General features: G+C 31.8%; 1 protein-coding gene across 1 annotated transcript; it reads left to right on the top strand.

The window, feature by feature from the left end:
• Positions 1–4,048: 4,048 nt before the first annotated feature.
• On the top strand, positions 4,049–14,378 carry LOC122510584 (zinc finger protein Elbow). Its single transcript, XM_043625353.1, has 2 exons — positions 4,049–4,437; positions 10,528–14,378. The coding sequence occupies exons 1-2, from the start codon at positions 4,375–4,377 to the stop codon at positions 11,887–11,889; spliced, it is 1,425 nt and encodes a 474-aa protein (XP_043481288.1). The 5' UTR covers positions 4,049–4,374; the 3' UTR covers positions 11,890–14,378.
• The last annotated feature ends 4,409 nt before the right edge of the window (positions 14,379–18,787 follow it).

The following is an 18,787-nucleotide window of genomic DNA, read 5'->3' as shown; positions in this document are numbered from 1 at the left end:
CTATTATAATTGAGGGTTCACGTGCAATAAGGGGATACGCATGGAAGTGAAAGTCCCCGCGTATAGCGATTCTGCGGCTGCGCGAGAGTAGGACATCGAATAGCCTGCGCGTCCCCTTATTGCACGTGAACCCTCAATTATAGTAACTAAAATATTTGACAGACATATATCTACTAATTTTAAAATCATTTAACATATAACAAAAATTATATTAACTAATGAATTAGTCATTTTTGTCTAAAAATTAATCAGTACTGTTACTAATTCATGTAATAAACGAATCAGTCCTATTTCATAAGTCAAAAGAGCACGACTAATTTGAATTAGTTAGAAAGTTACTAAATAAAATGACGAAACGTCATCCACCAAATAATTTATATTAATTATTTTCCTAGCAATCACTGAAATTTACTAATTGTTAATAGAATTTTACTAACAATTAGTAGATCTTCTTTATTAATAGACGATAAAAGAGTTTCACTACTTCATTTATTTAAATATAAATGACTAGCAATTGGTGAAATTCTAGAAAGAATTCCACTAAGAATTATTAAAATTTTACTAAAAATTAATCATATTTTACTAGTCAGAAAAGGGAAGAGTCGTTATTGAAATTGAGGGCGTGGAACGGATAACTGCCTGTAACGCATGGTCGAAAGGGACTATACCAGTCAGACATCAGTGAGCGCCTCTAGGCCTTTCACTGATGTCTGACTGGTATATATAGTCCCTTTCGACCATGCGTTACAGGCAGTTATCCGTTCCACGCCCTCAATTACTAAAAATTGGTCAAATTTGACTATTTGTTAGTAAAATTTTTACTAATTTAGATTTGGAGAGCATTTAAAGAAGGTAAAAAAATAGTCAAAGGTCTAAAATATTTTCTAAATCTGAAAAAGTAATTAATTTAAGATTTAAGCTAGCTTACGGCAAGCTTGCAAAATTTGTAGTTCAAACTATAAGTTTGTAGGCCAAGCTTGCAAAATTTCCAAATCGAGCTTTCTGCAAATATTAAAATGTCCTCATTATGTTAAAGCATGTAAGCTTGTTCTACAAACTTTTACAAGAAGCTCACCGCAAGCTTGGTGACTATAAGATTGTTTTGCAAGCTTGAAAAATTTCCAGTGCGAGATTTTTGCAAGTATTAAAATGGCTTCATAAGTTCATAGTATATAAACTTGTCCTACAAACTTAATAAAATCGTTTGCGGTAAGCTTGTTTATAGTAACTTTGTAGGACAAGCTTTCAGTTTTCAGCAAGCTTGCGTGTCTTCATAACTTCACAGCATGTAAGCTTGTCATAAAAACTTACTCAACAAGCTTGCCGCAAGCTTGATGACTACACTGTAAAAACAAAGTCTTCCTTTAAGCCCGAAATTTGTCTTCTTTCTAGGTGTAAACGGAAGTAGACCATGTTGGCTGAATGTCAGTATAATGATTAGAAGTTTAAAAAGAATACTCCCCAATTGATACAAGTAAGGTGTTAAATGAACTGAAATTCAACTGTAAGCTAGTAAGAAGGCTAAAATTTAGCCAAACCATCTATACTGCGTTCCACGAGAGAATGCTTTCTGACGCGCAGTTTTTTTTTCTTAAAGGGTGGAGAAAAATTTAAAAATGGTGTTTTCCGAAAATTTTGTAACCAATGAAAATCATGCCTGCTAACTGAACACCTACATTTCAAACCTCTGAAGATCAATTCTTTCCCGACACGTGTTCTAGCAACCCATGTTTATGACGGTACTCATAAAAGAAAAAAATAGAGGCTATAAAATATTCAAAATATTTAAATATTACAATTAATGAATTTCCATTAACAAATTTGGAATCTATCAGTTTTGCTGATTCCATTGATATTTAATTTTTGTTTCTAAACATAAAATTAAAAATTTTTTATTTTAAATTATATTACAAATGAGAACTCCAAATTTTTTTCAAAATATTTTTTTAAAATTTATTAATCATTTAAAATATATTAGATTGAACTATGTGATTTCGACAGTGAAATTAGCTCTCAATAAAAATTGTTAAGATTTATTACTTTGCAGATCGACAATAGAAAATATTCAATTTCATAGTTGAAAAAAAATTATATATCATTTGAATCGGCAGAATTAATAGATTACAAATATATTATTAAAAATTTATTAATTGTAATATTTAAACATTTTTAATATTTTATTGCCTCTATTTTTTTCATTTATTACCACTGTCATAAACGTGGGTCGTCGAGACATGTGTCGGCCGAGAGTTAAACTTGAGTCGGGGGATTTAAATTATGGAAAAAGGCTTGGCCACAATTTTTTTTTGGAAAATGGGCCGTCTAAATTTCAAAATTTAGCGAATAGTGACAATTTCTCTAATATCTGCGCGAAGTGGACGAAAACTCGTCCTTTTACGACAGCATTCTCTCGTGGAACAGGGTATAGCTAAATTTCAGCCTTCTTACAAGCTTACAGTTGAATTTCAGTTTATTTAACACCTTACTTGTATCAATTGGGGAGTCTTCCGTTTACACCTTCGTTTTACAGTATATGTTCATCTTGAATTTTATTAAAATTAACATATGTCACATTTAATTTCTTATAACAAACAACAATTATTATTAAAACTATCAGTGGAAATTTCTCTCTTTAAGATAAAGAATTAAATGCTAATGCACTCTCTAAATCTGAATCAGCGAAATTTCACTGATTCTCAGCGATAAGTATGCCACTATTTCAATTAGCGTATATGCGCTAATTAATCAGTGAAGTTTCACTGATTATTTAGTGAAATTTCACTAATTCACAGCGCATATACGCTAATTGAAATAGTGGCATACTTATCGCTGAGAATCAGTGAAATTTCGCTGATTCAGATTTAGAGAGCACATATATATTAGGTGAAATTAAGATTATAAAATGTTTATAAACTTGTTTATAATCGAATTAAAATATTAACATACTAATAAAACTAAACTTTCTGTCTAAGATTCACCAATTATAAATATAATTTATGGACTTATATATTATTAATAAAACACGAGTCAAAAGTAAACCGACAAACCGGCGACGCGACGCGCTATTCAGACTTTTCACGTTTGCAAATTGCGTCCCTTGTGACGTCACAATCAACTGTTTCAGCCTCGCCAGACTTACAGTCAGCTGTTAGCGTACCTTATTAGAAGTTAATTTCATCTAACTTTTTATTAATACCATTGGATCTGAAATTAAGTCCGGTGTATTACAAATAAATTACAAACTGAGTTTTATTTAAGTAAGAGTACAACTAACTTTAATTTTCAGTTAGTTTTTATGATTAAATAAAGTTGATAGCTTAAGATAAGTCAAAAATTAAAACTAGCCACCATTAAATTTAAGACTTTGTTTTTACTGTGTATAAGATTGTAGGACAAGCTATAGAAAAATTTCTAGTGCAAGCTTTCCGTAAGTGTTAAAATGTCCTCATAAGTAGCTTGTAAGCTAGCACAGCAAGCTTTCAGGTCAAGCTTGCAGTAAGCTTACATTCTGTGGAGTTCTGAGGACATTTTGCTACTTGTAGCAAACTTCTGGGTAAAGCTTATAATTTGAACCTTATCGATCATTATCATCAAAATTTGATTTAAAAAAAGAAATAAACTTCTCCAAAATTTACCACAAAAGTTATTTGAGAAATGAAATGCAATTTGCAAAATAATCAACATAATCATGTGAGAATATCAAGAAACTGGCGTAGAGATATGTACAAGTTTTTGGTGGAAGGGCAAGTGATGAAAACGTGATGTGGCGAACGCGGGCGATGCGACGGTTACAAAAGGGGGATGAGGGAGTGGGATTTTGCACAAGTTGACACGTCGTTGTTCGGGTCGAGTGTCGGCTGGGCGCGAACAACGACCGCCAGGACACCGTGTCGTGGCCGTCGACGAGGACGGAAGTCTAGGAATACTGGTGGTGGTAGTGGTGATGACGTTGGTGGTGGGGCTAAACCCCCGGATAGTCAGTCAGTGGTGGGGCAAAGCGACCAGCCTGCCACACTGCTTTTGCCACGAACTCAGCACTGATCAGTTGCGATTCGGAGTCCATAACGTCGACTTCGTATTGCTTTTCTACAAAAATTCATTATAATTTTCACGTCATACAAATGTCACTGTTTGGAAATTTACAGTACACTTAATGAGAACCATAAGTTAATTTTTTTCAAGAAAAAACAAAAATAGTGTTGTGTTTCTAAAAATTTATTTAGTGTCCTTAGTGTGCTCCAAGGATATATATGAGTTTTCAGTGTGTAAAACGTTTTTTTACTGGATAATAAGTTCTTGAGTTGAATTTTGTGCATTGTGTGCGTGATAAAAAGTGACACAAATCTGGAGTAATATTACAAAAAAAATCTCAAAATGCTGACTTCTAGCGCAAATCAGTATCTTCGTCCAGAATATCTCACACCTCTACCCACGACAGTGAGTTTTATTGGATAATTTTACAATTTTTACTGTAAACTATTTTTCGATATTTCGCATTGTTAATTCCGATATCTTCAACAAAAAAAATGCTTTTTTGATGGAAAAGTCCAAGATTAGAATAAAAAAAACCAATTTTTCACTCTTCTGCTTCAACTATTAACAAAAAAGAAGCAGAAAACAAATAAAAGAAAAAATGTATTTCTTTCCCAGACACATTAGAATTCAGGATGCGAAATATATCTTGTCTTGTGAAATTGACAAAAGAATATATTGACACTCATCTCTCGTAAAATGGAGAACATTTTCCTATATCTATATAGAAGAATTGAGAATATAAAGAGACACACTTTCAAATTCCAAGCTATACAGAAAACATGCTGCAATAATGTTTTATGTTCGAATCCCGCGTCTAAACGGTGTTCACCTTCTTTTTTTCTTCTCGCAATGCTTCATTAATATTGCATGACAGCGCTCCGTCAATGTCGAACCGAATTGCATTTTCTCTTTTATCCTGTAACTCCTGTAAAACTATTTTTGGGGACAGTGAGTGCTGGCAAGCTTTCGGCTCGCATGCTCTGATTTATGTATGGCATAAATCAAGCGCAGCTCACAAGCGAAACAATGCATATTTTTGTATGCTACTAACGTACTTAATGCGCGACCTAAAAATAAATTAGCTGAACAATTTCTTTTAAATACAAAACATTAAAATTCTTAAAATCCATTGAAAATCAGCTAAAGCACAATTGAAATGACAAATACGTGACAGGAGGTGAATAATTTTGGTTTATGAGTTAAAATTGGGACAAAATATAAGAAAATCGTTAGTGTATAATTTGACAGTCCGTCTACAACATGATTTGTACTCCAAAAATTAGGAACTTTTTAAAAATTAGAAATTCTAACGTAATATTATTATCATAGTTCAATTTAAATATAATTTTGATTGCTTAATGTTCGAAACTTTGGGACAATTTGAATGTTACGAAAAAAAACCTTAAATAATTTGACAGTCTGCCTACATCTTTATGCTCCAAAAATTAGGAACTTTTGTGACGTAAGATAAGATTTGGATTTAAGTATGAATAACAAATTTCGTTTATCTATTGCTTAAAACTTTGGGAACATTTTAATGTAACGAAAAATAAATCCGCTTTTGAGTAAATATTCGTTTTAGGGCAGTTGGAGCAAATAGAAACACCATGGGGCAAAGGTGCTTAAAAGACTACCGGTATTGGAATTTCGAAACTATCCACTTGTTTTTATAATTAGTACTCTATACTGTAAAAATCAAGTCTTAAAGTACTTACAGCGACTTTTGACTAAAACCATTTTTATCTAAATTTGAAATGATTCTCGAATCTCAAATTGTCTTATTTTTAAAATTAGGTCATTTTTCCTCATATTTTTCTGTTTTAAGATGTAAACCGTTTCAGATTTTGCATCCTTTCGTGCAGATTAGATTTAAAAAAGCCTATTTTTATACTTAAAAATAGGGTATGATTTTTAATTATTCCGATTAAAAAATGTACTTAAACGTTTTTAGATTTTAGTTTTCCTCTGCAATCAAAATTCTTGAAAATAATTGCAATTAGAATACCAGAAAGACTCCTTGGGTATCCGACCCCTTTTAAATTAGGTTTTTCTATTACATAAATTGGTACCTACTTCTATTGTATCGTCATCCCTCATTAAATAAACGTTTAAAACTTGTTGGATAAAATATGACGTGTCAAAATCAATACTCGTTTATGGTTTCAAGCTAGAGTCACGCAATATCGTCATAAATTTTCATTTTCTGTAACTCACATAAGACTCGCTTCAATTTCATAAATACTAATTCTAATGTAATGTTTACTTATCCAACATTTTCTATTGAAAATGAACTTCTTTTCATATGAAAACTGTAACATTTATTTTTCTACACGGAGAAAACGAATATTCGATCGAAGTACTTTTTTGTAAAAATTAGTCAAATTTACTACAAACTTAGCAAAAATTCACTTTAAAAATTGTAAAATTTGACAAAAATTTGCAGAAGTACCAGGCAGTTTTGGTTTTATTTTATAAATAGTATTTACATATTTTATAATTACTATTTAAATTTAAATTTACAGTAAATTTTCATTAATTTAAACGGGAAAATATATTTATTTTATCATTTCTGATGTTCATAAAAATATAATAGTTTTTTTTGTTTTATACGGTTAAATAAAGTTTTTTTCCTGTTCACCATATATAAGAATCGAATAATAAAAATAGTTTCTACTTTTTTTGTATAATAAATATTAAATGGTGGTGAATTAATAAGAATAAGTTTCTGTTTCGAGAAGGCGAAATTGAATATTATTTTTGCTATTTCTCCCCCTCTCTTGTGTTTTCTCTCTTTGCAGATCGATCACAACTAAAGTTCACTGTAAGACAGTGTATATCTAATTTATTTATCTGTGCATTTCATTTCTATTTATGCATGAGAAATTCTAATAGTGCACATACAGTCTATATACACTGTATACATATATGAGTACACTGTCATTGCAATCGATTTTGATGCCTCATCGCTCCCTTCAACACTTTTCAAAAATATTTTCATTTTCTCTCTTTTAAAATTATTTTCCGTTTATATTTGAAAAAAAATTACGTACAATTCGAATAGAAAGTAAAAATTCAATTTTTTTCGCTATAGGTACCTTATTTTTTGATCAAAATTTCAAATTGGAAAATTTTTTTTATTTTTGTTGAATTTGAAAATCTGAAAAGTATAGATAAATTTTAAATATAGAAATACGTGCTGAGAATTGAAGATAACAATAGTATATATGAATTATATGGAGGAAAGTTTGATAAAGTGAAATGATTGATTATGATGCTTTTTCAAATGTCTTTTCCGGTTCAAATGAAAAGGTCAAACTCATATTTTTATCTTTGAGAAACCAAACAAGTTAACAGCTTGTTTCTTCTTGTTTACTGTTTACTTATTTTACTCTGCCAATACTGATAGTTAAAAAATTTTTACGTAAATAATATTTGCAAAAATGTCGAAATCAATTTCATCAACAAAAGAATTATTTTCATAATAAAAATTACTATATTTTCTTTATCGGGGAAAAATGAATACAAAATAATATATTTCTAATTAACGGATAATGAATTGATATTTATACGAAGCATAAAGATTCATCTCTCGTTTCATGGGAAAATTTATAGTTAAAGACATAAATAAAATGGAAGAGTTTGATTACACACACACACACATATATATATATATATATATATATATATATATATATATATATATATATATATATATGTGAAAAGCGATCACCCACGATGTAAAACATTAGTTCAGTAATATTTGGTAATCATTTGCGCATCGAAAGTTTATAGTCTGTCAACATATAGTGAATACGTTTGGCTCGATCGTTATAACTCCCTGGGTTTGCAAGCCAAGCGAGGCATTAAAACCGAACGTCGACAACGAACAATCGGTAAACGGTGATTAGTTGCATCAGAGAGAGAATGAATTGCCATCCCGGGAGAATCAGTTAAACGAAATATCGTGTTGTACTAAATGTTCATATTGCCACGATTCGTTATTACTGGCAGTGCTATTACGCCCGCGCGTAGAAAATATAATTAGCAGTAAATTTTCGAGGCCTCATATATCAGCGGTGTCAACTGTACACACACACACCCCACATACATAAATATACTCTATACAGATATAATCAGCCACATGATTCCTTTGATGTTCCACCGAAAGTATTCCAAACACTGATTTCAAAATATTTTCTTTTCAATTACACTTCCCGGAAGTCATCATTCTTAATGCATCATTAAGAATTCATTGGTATTATTAATTAAAACAGACAATTTCGAATTATTTATTGCTCCTTCTAAGATTTATATTTGATCATCTTCCTTCTAACAACTGAAAGACCATTAATCGATGTCTCTTTCAACTATGTTTGGAAACGAATTATATTTCAGCTATGGTAGTCGCTGCTTTTGAAACTGATGTCAGATATGAAAAATCCAAAATGTCGGATCCAATATGGATCCAATAATACCGCAATCGATGATTTTAAAAATTATCTGAGTTTGACTAAAATTTGTTAGTTGGAGGTGTTTACTGTTGCTAAATTAAAAAAAGTCTAGGCCACCATTTTAGTTTTTATTACCTTACAATAAATTCGGATTCCTTAACCCCAAAAACCTCAAAGTAAACATTTTTGGACAAATGAGTAAATTAAAAAAATTTTTGTCGCCATATTGGATTCGCCACTTTAAATTTTTTAAATCTGGCATTAAATTCATGGACTCCAATAACCCCCGAGTTTACATTTTTCGACAACTACGATAATTTTCATAAATTTCGTCGCCATATTTGATCCGACATTTAAAATTTTTAAAATCTGACATTAAATTCGGATTCAGTGGCCCTAAAAATTGCGGAGTATACATTTTTGGTCAAATTCGTTAATTTCTAAAAACTTTAGTGGACATATTGGATCCGTCATCTTGAATTTTTAAAATTTGACAGTAAATTCGGATTCAGTGATCCCAATTACCCTCAACTTCACATTTTTGGACAACTACGTTAATTTTCATTTTTGGTCGTCATATTGGATTCGCCGCTTTGAATTTTTAAAATCTTACCTTAATCGGGCTTCAGTAATCTTAAAAATGGCAAAAACAAATTTTGTTGGAAACTTTTTTTTGAACGTTTTTGGGCCCAAAAACGACTTTTTCGCCAGACTAGAAACAAAATAATAAATTGTACTTTGAAATAATAATTTTTTTTCTATACATTGCTTTTCGAAAACAATTAGTGATTATAGTATATTTAAAAGAAATAAATATTTTGAAATCGCAGTTGCAATTGGAATTTATTTGATAATATATATATGTTTCATATATATTGGGAAACCAAGTGGTTTTTACAAGATATTAAACAACTCGCAAAAGAAGTTGGAAACATTGAAATTGATTGTACAGGGAAATAATTCATATTTCGCCATGCGTAAACGTCGATAGACGTCTGTGTAAATTGACTTCTCGAGCATAATAGGTCTTGAAAGTTTCTCAGGGCACTTTACTGGTTTCTCCTTTCTACTTGGATAAATCACTATTATTATCTTCATCAGTTTCTGATTGAACAACTATAGAAGCTGGAATTAATCTCGGAAATTAAACTACTTTGCATTATTTAGTAATTCGTTATTTTACGATTCATTCTATATAAAAGACGTATGGTAAATTTGTCTTGAGTTGAAATTTATAAAAAATACAAGTTTAGTTTTTAATTTCGTTTTTGGATTTTTTTACGTTATCTAATTAAAATTAAATTTCTTCTGCTAACAATCGTTCTAGTCAGAAATTGTCAGATTGGAAATTATCAGACTATAGGTTCTATTGAAGAGTGAGGAGGATTAAGGGAGAGACACCTATGACTCATTTCTCGGAAAGCTATTATAGTAAGTAAATTGCGTGTAATAAAATTGTGCAGGACAAGAGAGAGAAAAAAATACGAATTCATAGAAATTATGGACTGTGATGATCCGTGTAATTTGTAATCTTCGATCGTGGTTGGCAGTACAAGACCATTTCCATGAGATAGAAATCGACAATATACCCAAAAGGCACGAAGAAGAGTGACGTTTGTCAACGGGGCATAATGTACACTCGCGTTTATTCCGTTTCGAGATTTTATCGCTTATACTTGATGCACGCATCGTAAACCTCGCTCCATTTCCAAGGCTCTGTCGGGCGGTTTAACGGCCTCGTAGAACACGTCGATGGGACGCAAAAGTTTCGCAAGCAATTTCACAAGACCTTAGACTCCCTATCTTTCTTGATGCGACCGGTAAATATTATTTCTTTGATCAGTTTATCCAGATGATGCGTCAACCTACTGCGATAGCGTTACTTGACAGAAGGAAAAATGTAATCAGTCACTTGAAATAATCTCCCTTTTGTCATCACAGGACTGAATAAATATTTACCTTTCTTTTGAAATTAGGAATAATAACTCTTTGTGAATCTTTGTGTTTCGTTTAGTAATGGAATTTTTTTGTTCTGTTTCAGTTGGATGCAAAGAAGAGTCCACTGGCTCTGCTGGCCCAGACGTGCAGTCAAATAGGGGCCGATCCACCATCGAGTAAATCGCTGTTGACCCCTTTGGATAAGAGTAAATCATCCAAGTCGGAGTCTAGGGAGAAGTCGTCCCCAGCCACTGGAGTGGCAACGGACTCCTTGAAATCTAGTTTTAAACCCTATGAATCATGTTTGGGGCGGGAGAAGGCGTCGAGCCCGGAGGAGCAAAGGGCGGCATCGAGTCATTCAGCGTCCGGAAGGGCCAGAACCCCGGCGAACAGTAAACGATGCTCGAGTAACCAAAGTGCTTCGTCGGCAAGGGCAGCGACACCGCAGGGTCGCAAAACGGCAACGCCAAATGGTGACTCAAGGGATTCGCCATCCTCGAGGACAGCAATATCCGTCACGTCAGATCCGTGTCTAACGCAGACATCATCAGCCAGCCCCTCTTTGCAACCCAAATCCTCCTACAGTCCTGCTGGGATGCTAGCCATGACGGATCCCTCCATCAAGGACCTACCTCTCGGTACCTTCAAGGCTGGCTCGACTCTACCGATTTCCACCTCCGCCTACCTCGGCTATCACTCGCAACTACCCATCGACGTGATGGCCAGTTCCCTCATGTCCCAACATCACGCAGCGGCTCTCAAAAACGGCCTAGCAACCAATCCCTACCTCAGCTACGCCCGAATGAAGACATCGTCCGGCGCCGACACCCTGGTACCAGTTTGCAGAGATCCCTACTGCACCGGCTGTCAATTCAATTCCCACTTCTTAGCCACATCAACCGCAAACAAGATACCCACATCCACCGCCGGTGGTGGTTCCTGTCCAGCCGGATGCACTCAATGTGACCACAAATCCACAGCCTCACCTTACGGACCACTGGGACACACTCCTGCAGCCGCTGCCTATGCCCACGCGCAATTAGCAGCACTCGCCGCGGCCTCACAACTTCCCTACGTCTGCAGTTGGATGGCCGGCGACACTGCATACTGCGGCAAGAGGTTCGCCACTTCTGAGGAATTGCTGCAACATCTCAGGAGTCATACCAGTATATCTGGCGATCCAAGTGCCGCAGCCGCAGCACTCTCACTCCTCACACCAACGGGTCTGCCTCCCACACATCCTCTACTATCGAGGTCGTATCCAACGCCACCGCTAAGCCCTCTGGCCACAGCGCGTTATCATCCCTACGGAAAGCCTTCAAATCTTCTCCCATCGTCACTTTCGTCGTTAAATCTACCTCTACCACCTCATCATCACCCAGCAGCCGGACTGCCACCCTATTTCTCCCCCTACTCTCTCTACGGTGGACCCCGTTTAGGCGCCACTTCCGGAATGCATCCTTAAAGTGCGCCTATCCGAACAAAACTCCCGATTTTCGATATGCTTTATCCATAAATTGTGACCTAGTGGCTAGTGCATTTTTCGAATCAGTGCCTGAGTTCGACTCGTTCTACAATGAAGGATATAGTTCACAAGGAATAAAGCATAACTTTTTGGAAGTTTTGTCAGGAATAGGCTGAAACCAACTTGCGAGTTTTTAACTGTGATTTCCGAGTGTGAACGCTTCTTTTCCTCACATTGTTTATTTGAAAGATGACTTTTGAGAAAATCATAGGAGCGAAAAGAAACGAGCGTGCCTGATGATAAATCTAATTAATGTTCCAGCGGATATGAAAAAAAGCTCGAGCGAAATATAAAATTGGAAGATCATTCGGACTGATCGACTATTCTTGAGATTACAAATTTAAAAAAAAATCATTGTGATTGCTTATTTATACACAGCTTTTCTGAATTAAAATTCATTTTCCAATTTTTACACGCAGTTAAAAATGTTATTACTAAAAATGTTCAGGCAAAGTATTTTCATCTATTTTCGATATTTATTTCATTGTAAATTCTTATTCCGCTGCTACATTTCAATGATAACAATGCGGTGACAGTATAACTACTCTTTATCTGACAATTTATTGATGACTTTTGCACTGGAGCGGCTTCGCTCATGATTCACGAGCGATCAAACTTAAGACTATATGTTGTTTAAAAAAATAAACACTGCAATCATTTTTCGAAACAAAAATTGTGTTATAGCCTACACTAAAAATTTAATAGTAGATATTATTAGCAATATTTTCATTCCTACACGCAGATGTATTTCATGAATCTTTTCCGATATTTCACACTTCTGACAATCTAAATTATTCTACACGAACTGAAAAATAATAATTAAATACTAACTAGAAAATAAAAAATCAAATATCAACTGAAAAAAAATTCGAAATAAATTTGAGGTTGTTTTAATAAAGATTTATGAAATTGTTCTGCTTTAAAATGTGCGATAAGCAATTAATCGTTTTTATGTGTAATAAGAGTAGAAGTCACCTGTATGTCAGTCAAGAAGCACATCAACGTCAAAGAAAACACTAAAATGTCTTTTATAGAAAGTTAAGAGAACTTTGCCATCCATTGATTTACAGTCAACATTGGCCCAGTTTAGTTTCTCGTTGATATATTATTTACGCAAGTCTACTGATGTGATATTGAGAAAATTAAACGAGTTCATCAAAGTGAATTGTATGTTTGACGAAGGAGTGTTTAGACATATTTGTCACTTTTCATGTACTTTATATCCGATCTATCAAAGTGTACATGGAAATTTTTTCAATCTGAAATCAGCATATGATTACTGATTAATCAATTGTTTAACAATGAGTAAACATAAATACTTAATTCCAGTCAGGAACCAAATTTTTTTAACATTCGTTTTATAATTTCTATCTTCACTTTAACAAAATTATTTTCTACAATAGAATTAAAATTTAAAATAGAATTTAAAATACAATTTCAATCAGTTTGACAACATTCGAAACAATTCGACTACACGACTGAAATTAAGTATTTAATTTTAATATAGAAATGTCTTTTGCCAATTCACAATTAAATTATCAGTTTCTATTTATGCTACATTCACATATATTGTATGGAGAGTATTTTTTTCTTCTTATGATTCGCCGAATGATCGCTGTGAATATACATTTCGATCGATCTCGACCTCATTTACAAAAAAAATAAATAAAAAAATCGGGGTAATCATTTTGCGATTGATCTGATGAAATCAGTCTTGTGTCCATTCTATTTATATGAGTTACGTGTTCATATCTAAACTCTAATGTAATTAATGTAAATTTGTTCATAAACGTATATATGCCCGACATTATAAGAGGCAAAGTGCTAACGATATAATTGATCGTCTATTTTTGCGTAACCAAAGTTTTAGTATCGGATTCGTTAGATATCTAACGAGGCGATAGCATAAAAAAAGTGTACATGACGTTCTACAATTAAAGAAAATAATTAAAAAAAAAGGAATCGGGAAAATTTGAAGATGACACGACGTTGATTTTAAGAAACGCGTCGTTTATAAAGAAAAGAACGGAATGACAACTATATTAGGCAATAAGAACATATAATATCGACTGTACATAGATTTATTCGATATAGTAATTATTATTATATTATTACATTATTATTATATTATTATTAATAATATTATTATTAATATTATTATGTTTAATGTTATTCTTCTGGGCGTTGTAAATGCCGATGTCTCTTGCTCACAAAGATCTGTTTTTTTCATTTAGTACCTCCGTTTTTTCATTATGTGATTAGTAATATTTGCAGATAATTGAATTTTTTTCAAATAAGATTCATATGTGACACACATCCACACACACAGACACTGAATTCTCGTTGTTTTATTATTGTTGTTACGTTATTATAGAACTTGTTTGAGTCTCTCTGAAAGTGAAATACAACAAATCGTTTCTTACTCGAAATAATGATGCTTTATTGTATTGTAACCTTTGTTCCTAAATTCCAATTTTCCTATATTTCTTATCGCCACCTTTTTAAATTCTAATTCACGCTTCGATTAAAAAAAAGAATTTTTTACCACGAAGGACAAATATTTTAAATGCAATTATTTTTCTGATAAAATTTATTATAATTTTTAATTTATAATTACAAAAAACAAATTTTGATATCTCGATCAATTAACAAGAAACTGTTCTTGTGAATCATGATTGATATTTGACTTCTAATATTACTTTTAATATTTAATATTATTATACCTTTAAATTTTATATGAAAAGACAAGTGAATGATGAAATAATAGTCAAAAATTTATTACAATTGAAGTGGAGAAAAAAATATTAATGTCTGGTAAGTCTATACGGGTCACTCATCGGTTTTATTTCTCTCAAAAAGAAGCAATCGATTTGACCGAAATAAAATAACTTTTACATATTAAATTTCATAAATTAATCACAAAAATTAAATTCAAATTACTTTTAACAAATTTAACTTTTTTCAATATATGTTCGAACTTAAATTTGATCTGGTTATAAAAGTGACATATCACTTTTTTAATTATTTAATCGTCTGGGTTATTTCTATTTTTGTTATAAAGTTTTCAAAATAATTTTATGCGATTCAATATATAGATCAGCACTTGCAAAAAAGAAGTCTTACTTACTTTCTTCGAGTCCACTTTTGCGGCTAAAGCATTTACATTAGAACTTATTTTAGAATAAATTTTAACTAAATTTTTTATTTTCAACATGAATATCAGTTACAAATTAATTCCTTAACGCCCCCGGAAAGGGAGGAGAATGTTTTTAGAAACCAAACATGTTCTTAGTGGCTTTTAGGGACGCTGATTACGAATTCGAGGCCAGTTTTTCAAAATTAAAAAAGGCGGATCCAATAAGGCGAACAAATTTTTTTTAATTCATTGAATTAAATTGAAACTATACTCGGAGATTTTTTAGGCCACTGATTACTAATCTGATGTTACATTTTCAAAATTCAAAATGGCGGATTCAATATGGCGGACGACTTTTTAAGAATCTAATTGAAATCGCTTGTAACATTTTTTCGAGAGTTTTTGGGTTTGCTTCAATTTTTTCAACATTACTTTTCGAATTAAAAAAAAAATTAATTTTGTATTCTTTTCGATTTGAAGATCTTTCTGAAGTATATATTTTTATTAATTAGGCCTTTCGTGTTATATTTTGAAACAAAATATAAATTTTTGATCTTGCAAGCTTGGCAAGATTGCAGAAACCTTTTACAGGAAGCTCGCTATACAGTGGACATTTTTTTTCTTTGAAAAGCCATTTGAAACTTAAAAAAACCTTTATTTGGTTCCGCCATTTTGAATTTTGAAAATTTGACTTCAGAATCATAATTAGTAACCCTAAAAACCCCCAAAGGAACATGTTTCAAGCTAGTTCGTTGAGTTTTTAAAAATTCGTCCGCCATATTAAATCCGCCATTTTGAATTTTGCAATTCTGACTTCAAATATGAAATCTTTTACAAAAATAGCTAAATTACACTGTTGTTACCCGAATAAAAATTAAAATCGCCAGTATGTAGGATGTATATTGGTTTGGCCTATCTGGCGACATAGGCCTGCGAGTCAAATCCTACATAATATGTACGTAAGAATGTAACGCTGGCCGTGACTAATTCTACGTACGCCTAACATGGTAGAACCTACGTATCAGTTCTACTGTAGGTCCTACATAGGCCACATGATGTAGGATCTACAAACGCTTGGCTATATCTACTCTATGTATATGGCAGAAGATGTAGAGCCCACGTAGCAGAAGTGTATATGTTCTACGTAGGTCACGCTATATAGAATCTACGTAGTATTTTTCTGTAATATTTACATAGGCCTGACTATGTAGAATGTAAATAGAAATTTTTAATACAGTCTATGTAGGCCAATTGTTATAAGATCTATTATGTAGTGCTTATAAGTACTTTCTACATAGATTTATAATCACGCACAAGATATATAAATGAATTTGAAACTTCTATAATTGTTGCCAAAAAATTTTAAACTGCAATGTTTTCTTTGCAAATAGTAGGAATTATATTCTTATGAATTTATCACTTGGTAAAAATTATATAATTTAAATTAAAAGAAAAATTAAGTAGGGATTTATATTTAAGCTAGTTTAGTATTAACATTACATGCGGGAATTTAATTAATGTAGTTTTAATAAACAAACAGAAACTACAACTGACTTAAGGAATAAAATTAAGACATGATATTCAATTATATATAAGTATATATATAGATTTATTCAGTTTCAGTTATTCAGTCTACCTATTCCTTAACAATTTTAATTATAAATTATTTAAGTAGTTATTATATTCAATTTAATTATAATTATTTCATACACATACATTGTTTTAATTTATTGAATAAATAAAATTAATAATTTTCACAAAATATAATTAAAATATATATATCAGTCCTTTAAAACTTTTTATAACACAAGAACACTTAAACAATTCACTTTACAACAAATTGTTCACTTAAAAATATCCATTTTAATGTAACAATTCACGAAAAAACTCACTTCACAACAAAATATTAACTTCGAAATAATTTTATCACATGCGGTTTTAGACTCTTTCTAACGAATGCTAAAGAGCAACTGACGCTCGAAAGACCTTCGGAAAAAGATTTTACAGAAAATATTTGAAGTTTCTGAACATTTGCTCTGTATATTTCAATCTGAAAAATTTCTAAGTTTTTGTCTAAGTAAATCTATAAGAAAAAAAGAGAAGTGAAAAAGCTATAAAATAGTCCCCCTCTTACAATGAGGAACCCTTAAGATGGTCAACCAAAATAAAACAGATGTGACAAACTCTTGAAAATAAGAAAATACTTTAAATATTTTATATTTTTGCCTTTAGAGAAAAAATATTTACCATTTAAAATAAAATTAACAAATTTCATTTTTTAATTGTTTACAATATAGTTGTTATTATTTGGATTAAAAGTATAAAATAGAATAAGAAACAATATTATATTTTCACTTCTGCTTTTATTAAATACGCACTTGGAAGATGCACGTAATTTTTACTGTTTGCTTGATCGATTAAGACTAAAATGGAAATCAGAGAACCAGAGAAAAGTGACTCACATAAGCCTAATACTACTGCAATAGTCTTTGTTCAAAAATGGTTTACAAAATTTGATAGCCGTCCGCCGTCCTGTCATTTCGTCTCAATATATAAACAGTTTAAAAGAAAAACTTATACGATCTTATATATTACATTTCTAAGAAAGAATGATTTTCGATAAATAATTATTTTATAAAAATTAACAGTTATTTTTAAATAAATTGAAATTTTTAGAATAATATAATATAAAATAATGCTAATCTAGTTATAAAAATATTTCTAACTTTTTGATAGTCAAAATTTTGTAATAAAATTTAGGATAAAAAAATCTTTCATTAACAGACAAATAGCTTGTTTTATTTTATTTTCAATCATTCTTTTCATTTAAAAGTCTTTGTATATCCTATATAAATATTACATCTGTAGACCTACATAGAAAGGCCTGCTCATAACTTATCTCGATATTACGTCGGTTGTCCTGTATATTTCCTACATATGAATGCAGATGAAGATCCTACCTAGATTTAAAAATTAAATGCCTACATAGAAAAGCCTATTTAAAACTTACCTCGACATTACGTTAGGTGGCCTATATCTTTCCTATGTACAAATACTAATGTAGATCCTACATAAATATCATGTATATGGGCCTACATAGAAAGACCTACCTATAACTTACTTCAATACTACGTTGGGTGACCTACATCTGTCAGACATAAGAATGCCGATACAGATCCTACATAGATGCAACAATTATAGGCCTACATAGAAAGACCTACCTAAAACTTACCTCAATACTACGTTGGGCGACCTATATCTGTTAGACATAGGAATGTCGATGTAGATCCAACATAGATTCAGCATTTGTAGGCCTACATAGATATGTCTACACAAAATCTATGTCGACACTACATCGAGAGGTCTATATTAATTGACTATAGAAAGGCCTACGTATATCCTATATAGATACTACATTTTACAGGCCTTCATAGGAAACTCGACGTACACTCTACATAAAATGTACATAACTTGGCCTTCATAGGAGGCCTATTTTAATCCTACACAAACACTACGTAGTAAATACATAGGCCGTACTATTTTTTTACTCGGGTATGAATGTCTGTTTTTAGTTAATTTAATTTAGTTCTCAACCTTTTAAGTTTTATCTGATAATATTCATCGTTATACAAATAAATTGAATATAAATAAAGAATTCACCAGCTTTAAAAACTTCGAATGAGATAATATCTTAGAACCAAA

Source organism: Leptopilina heterotoma, unplaced genomic scaffold (assembly GCF_015476425.1).
Source record: "Leptopilina heterotoma isolate Lh14 unplaced genomic scaffold, ASM1547642v1 Lhet_70, whole genome shotgun sequence".
NCBI lineage: Eukaryota > Metazoa > Arthropoda > Insecta > Hymenoptera > Figitidae > Leptopilina > Leptopilina heterotoma.
The sequence above is the reverse complement of the archived record's forward strand: the minus strand, read 5'-3'. Positions and strand labels throughout refer to the sequence as shown.

What these genes read in the sequence shown, in the direction of transcription:
- LOC122510584 (XM_043625353.1), top strand. Translation starts at nt 4,375, where the DNA reads ATGCTGACTTCTAGCGCAAATCAGTATCTTCGTCCAGAATATCTCACA. An exon ending in TCACACCTCTACCCACGACA is followed by an intron (nt 4,438 to 10,527) that starts GTGAGTTTTATT and finishes GTTCTGTTTCAG; the next exon opens with TTGGATGCAAAGAAGAGTCC.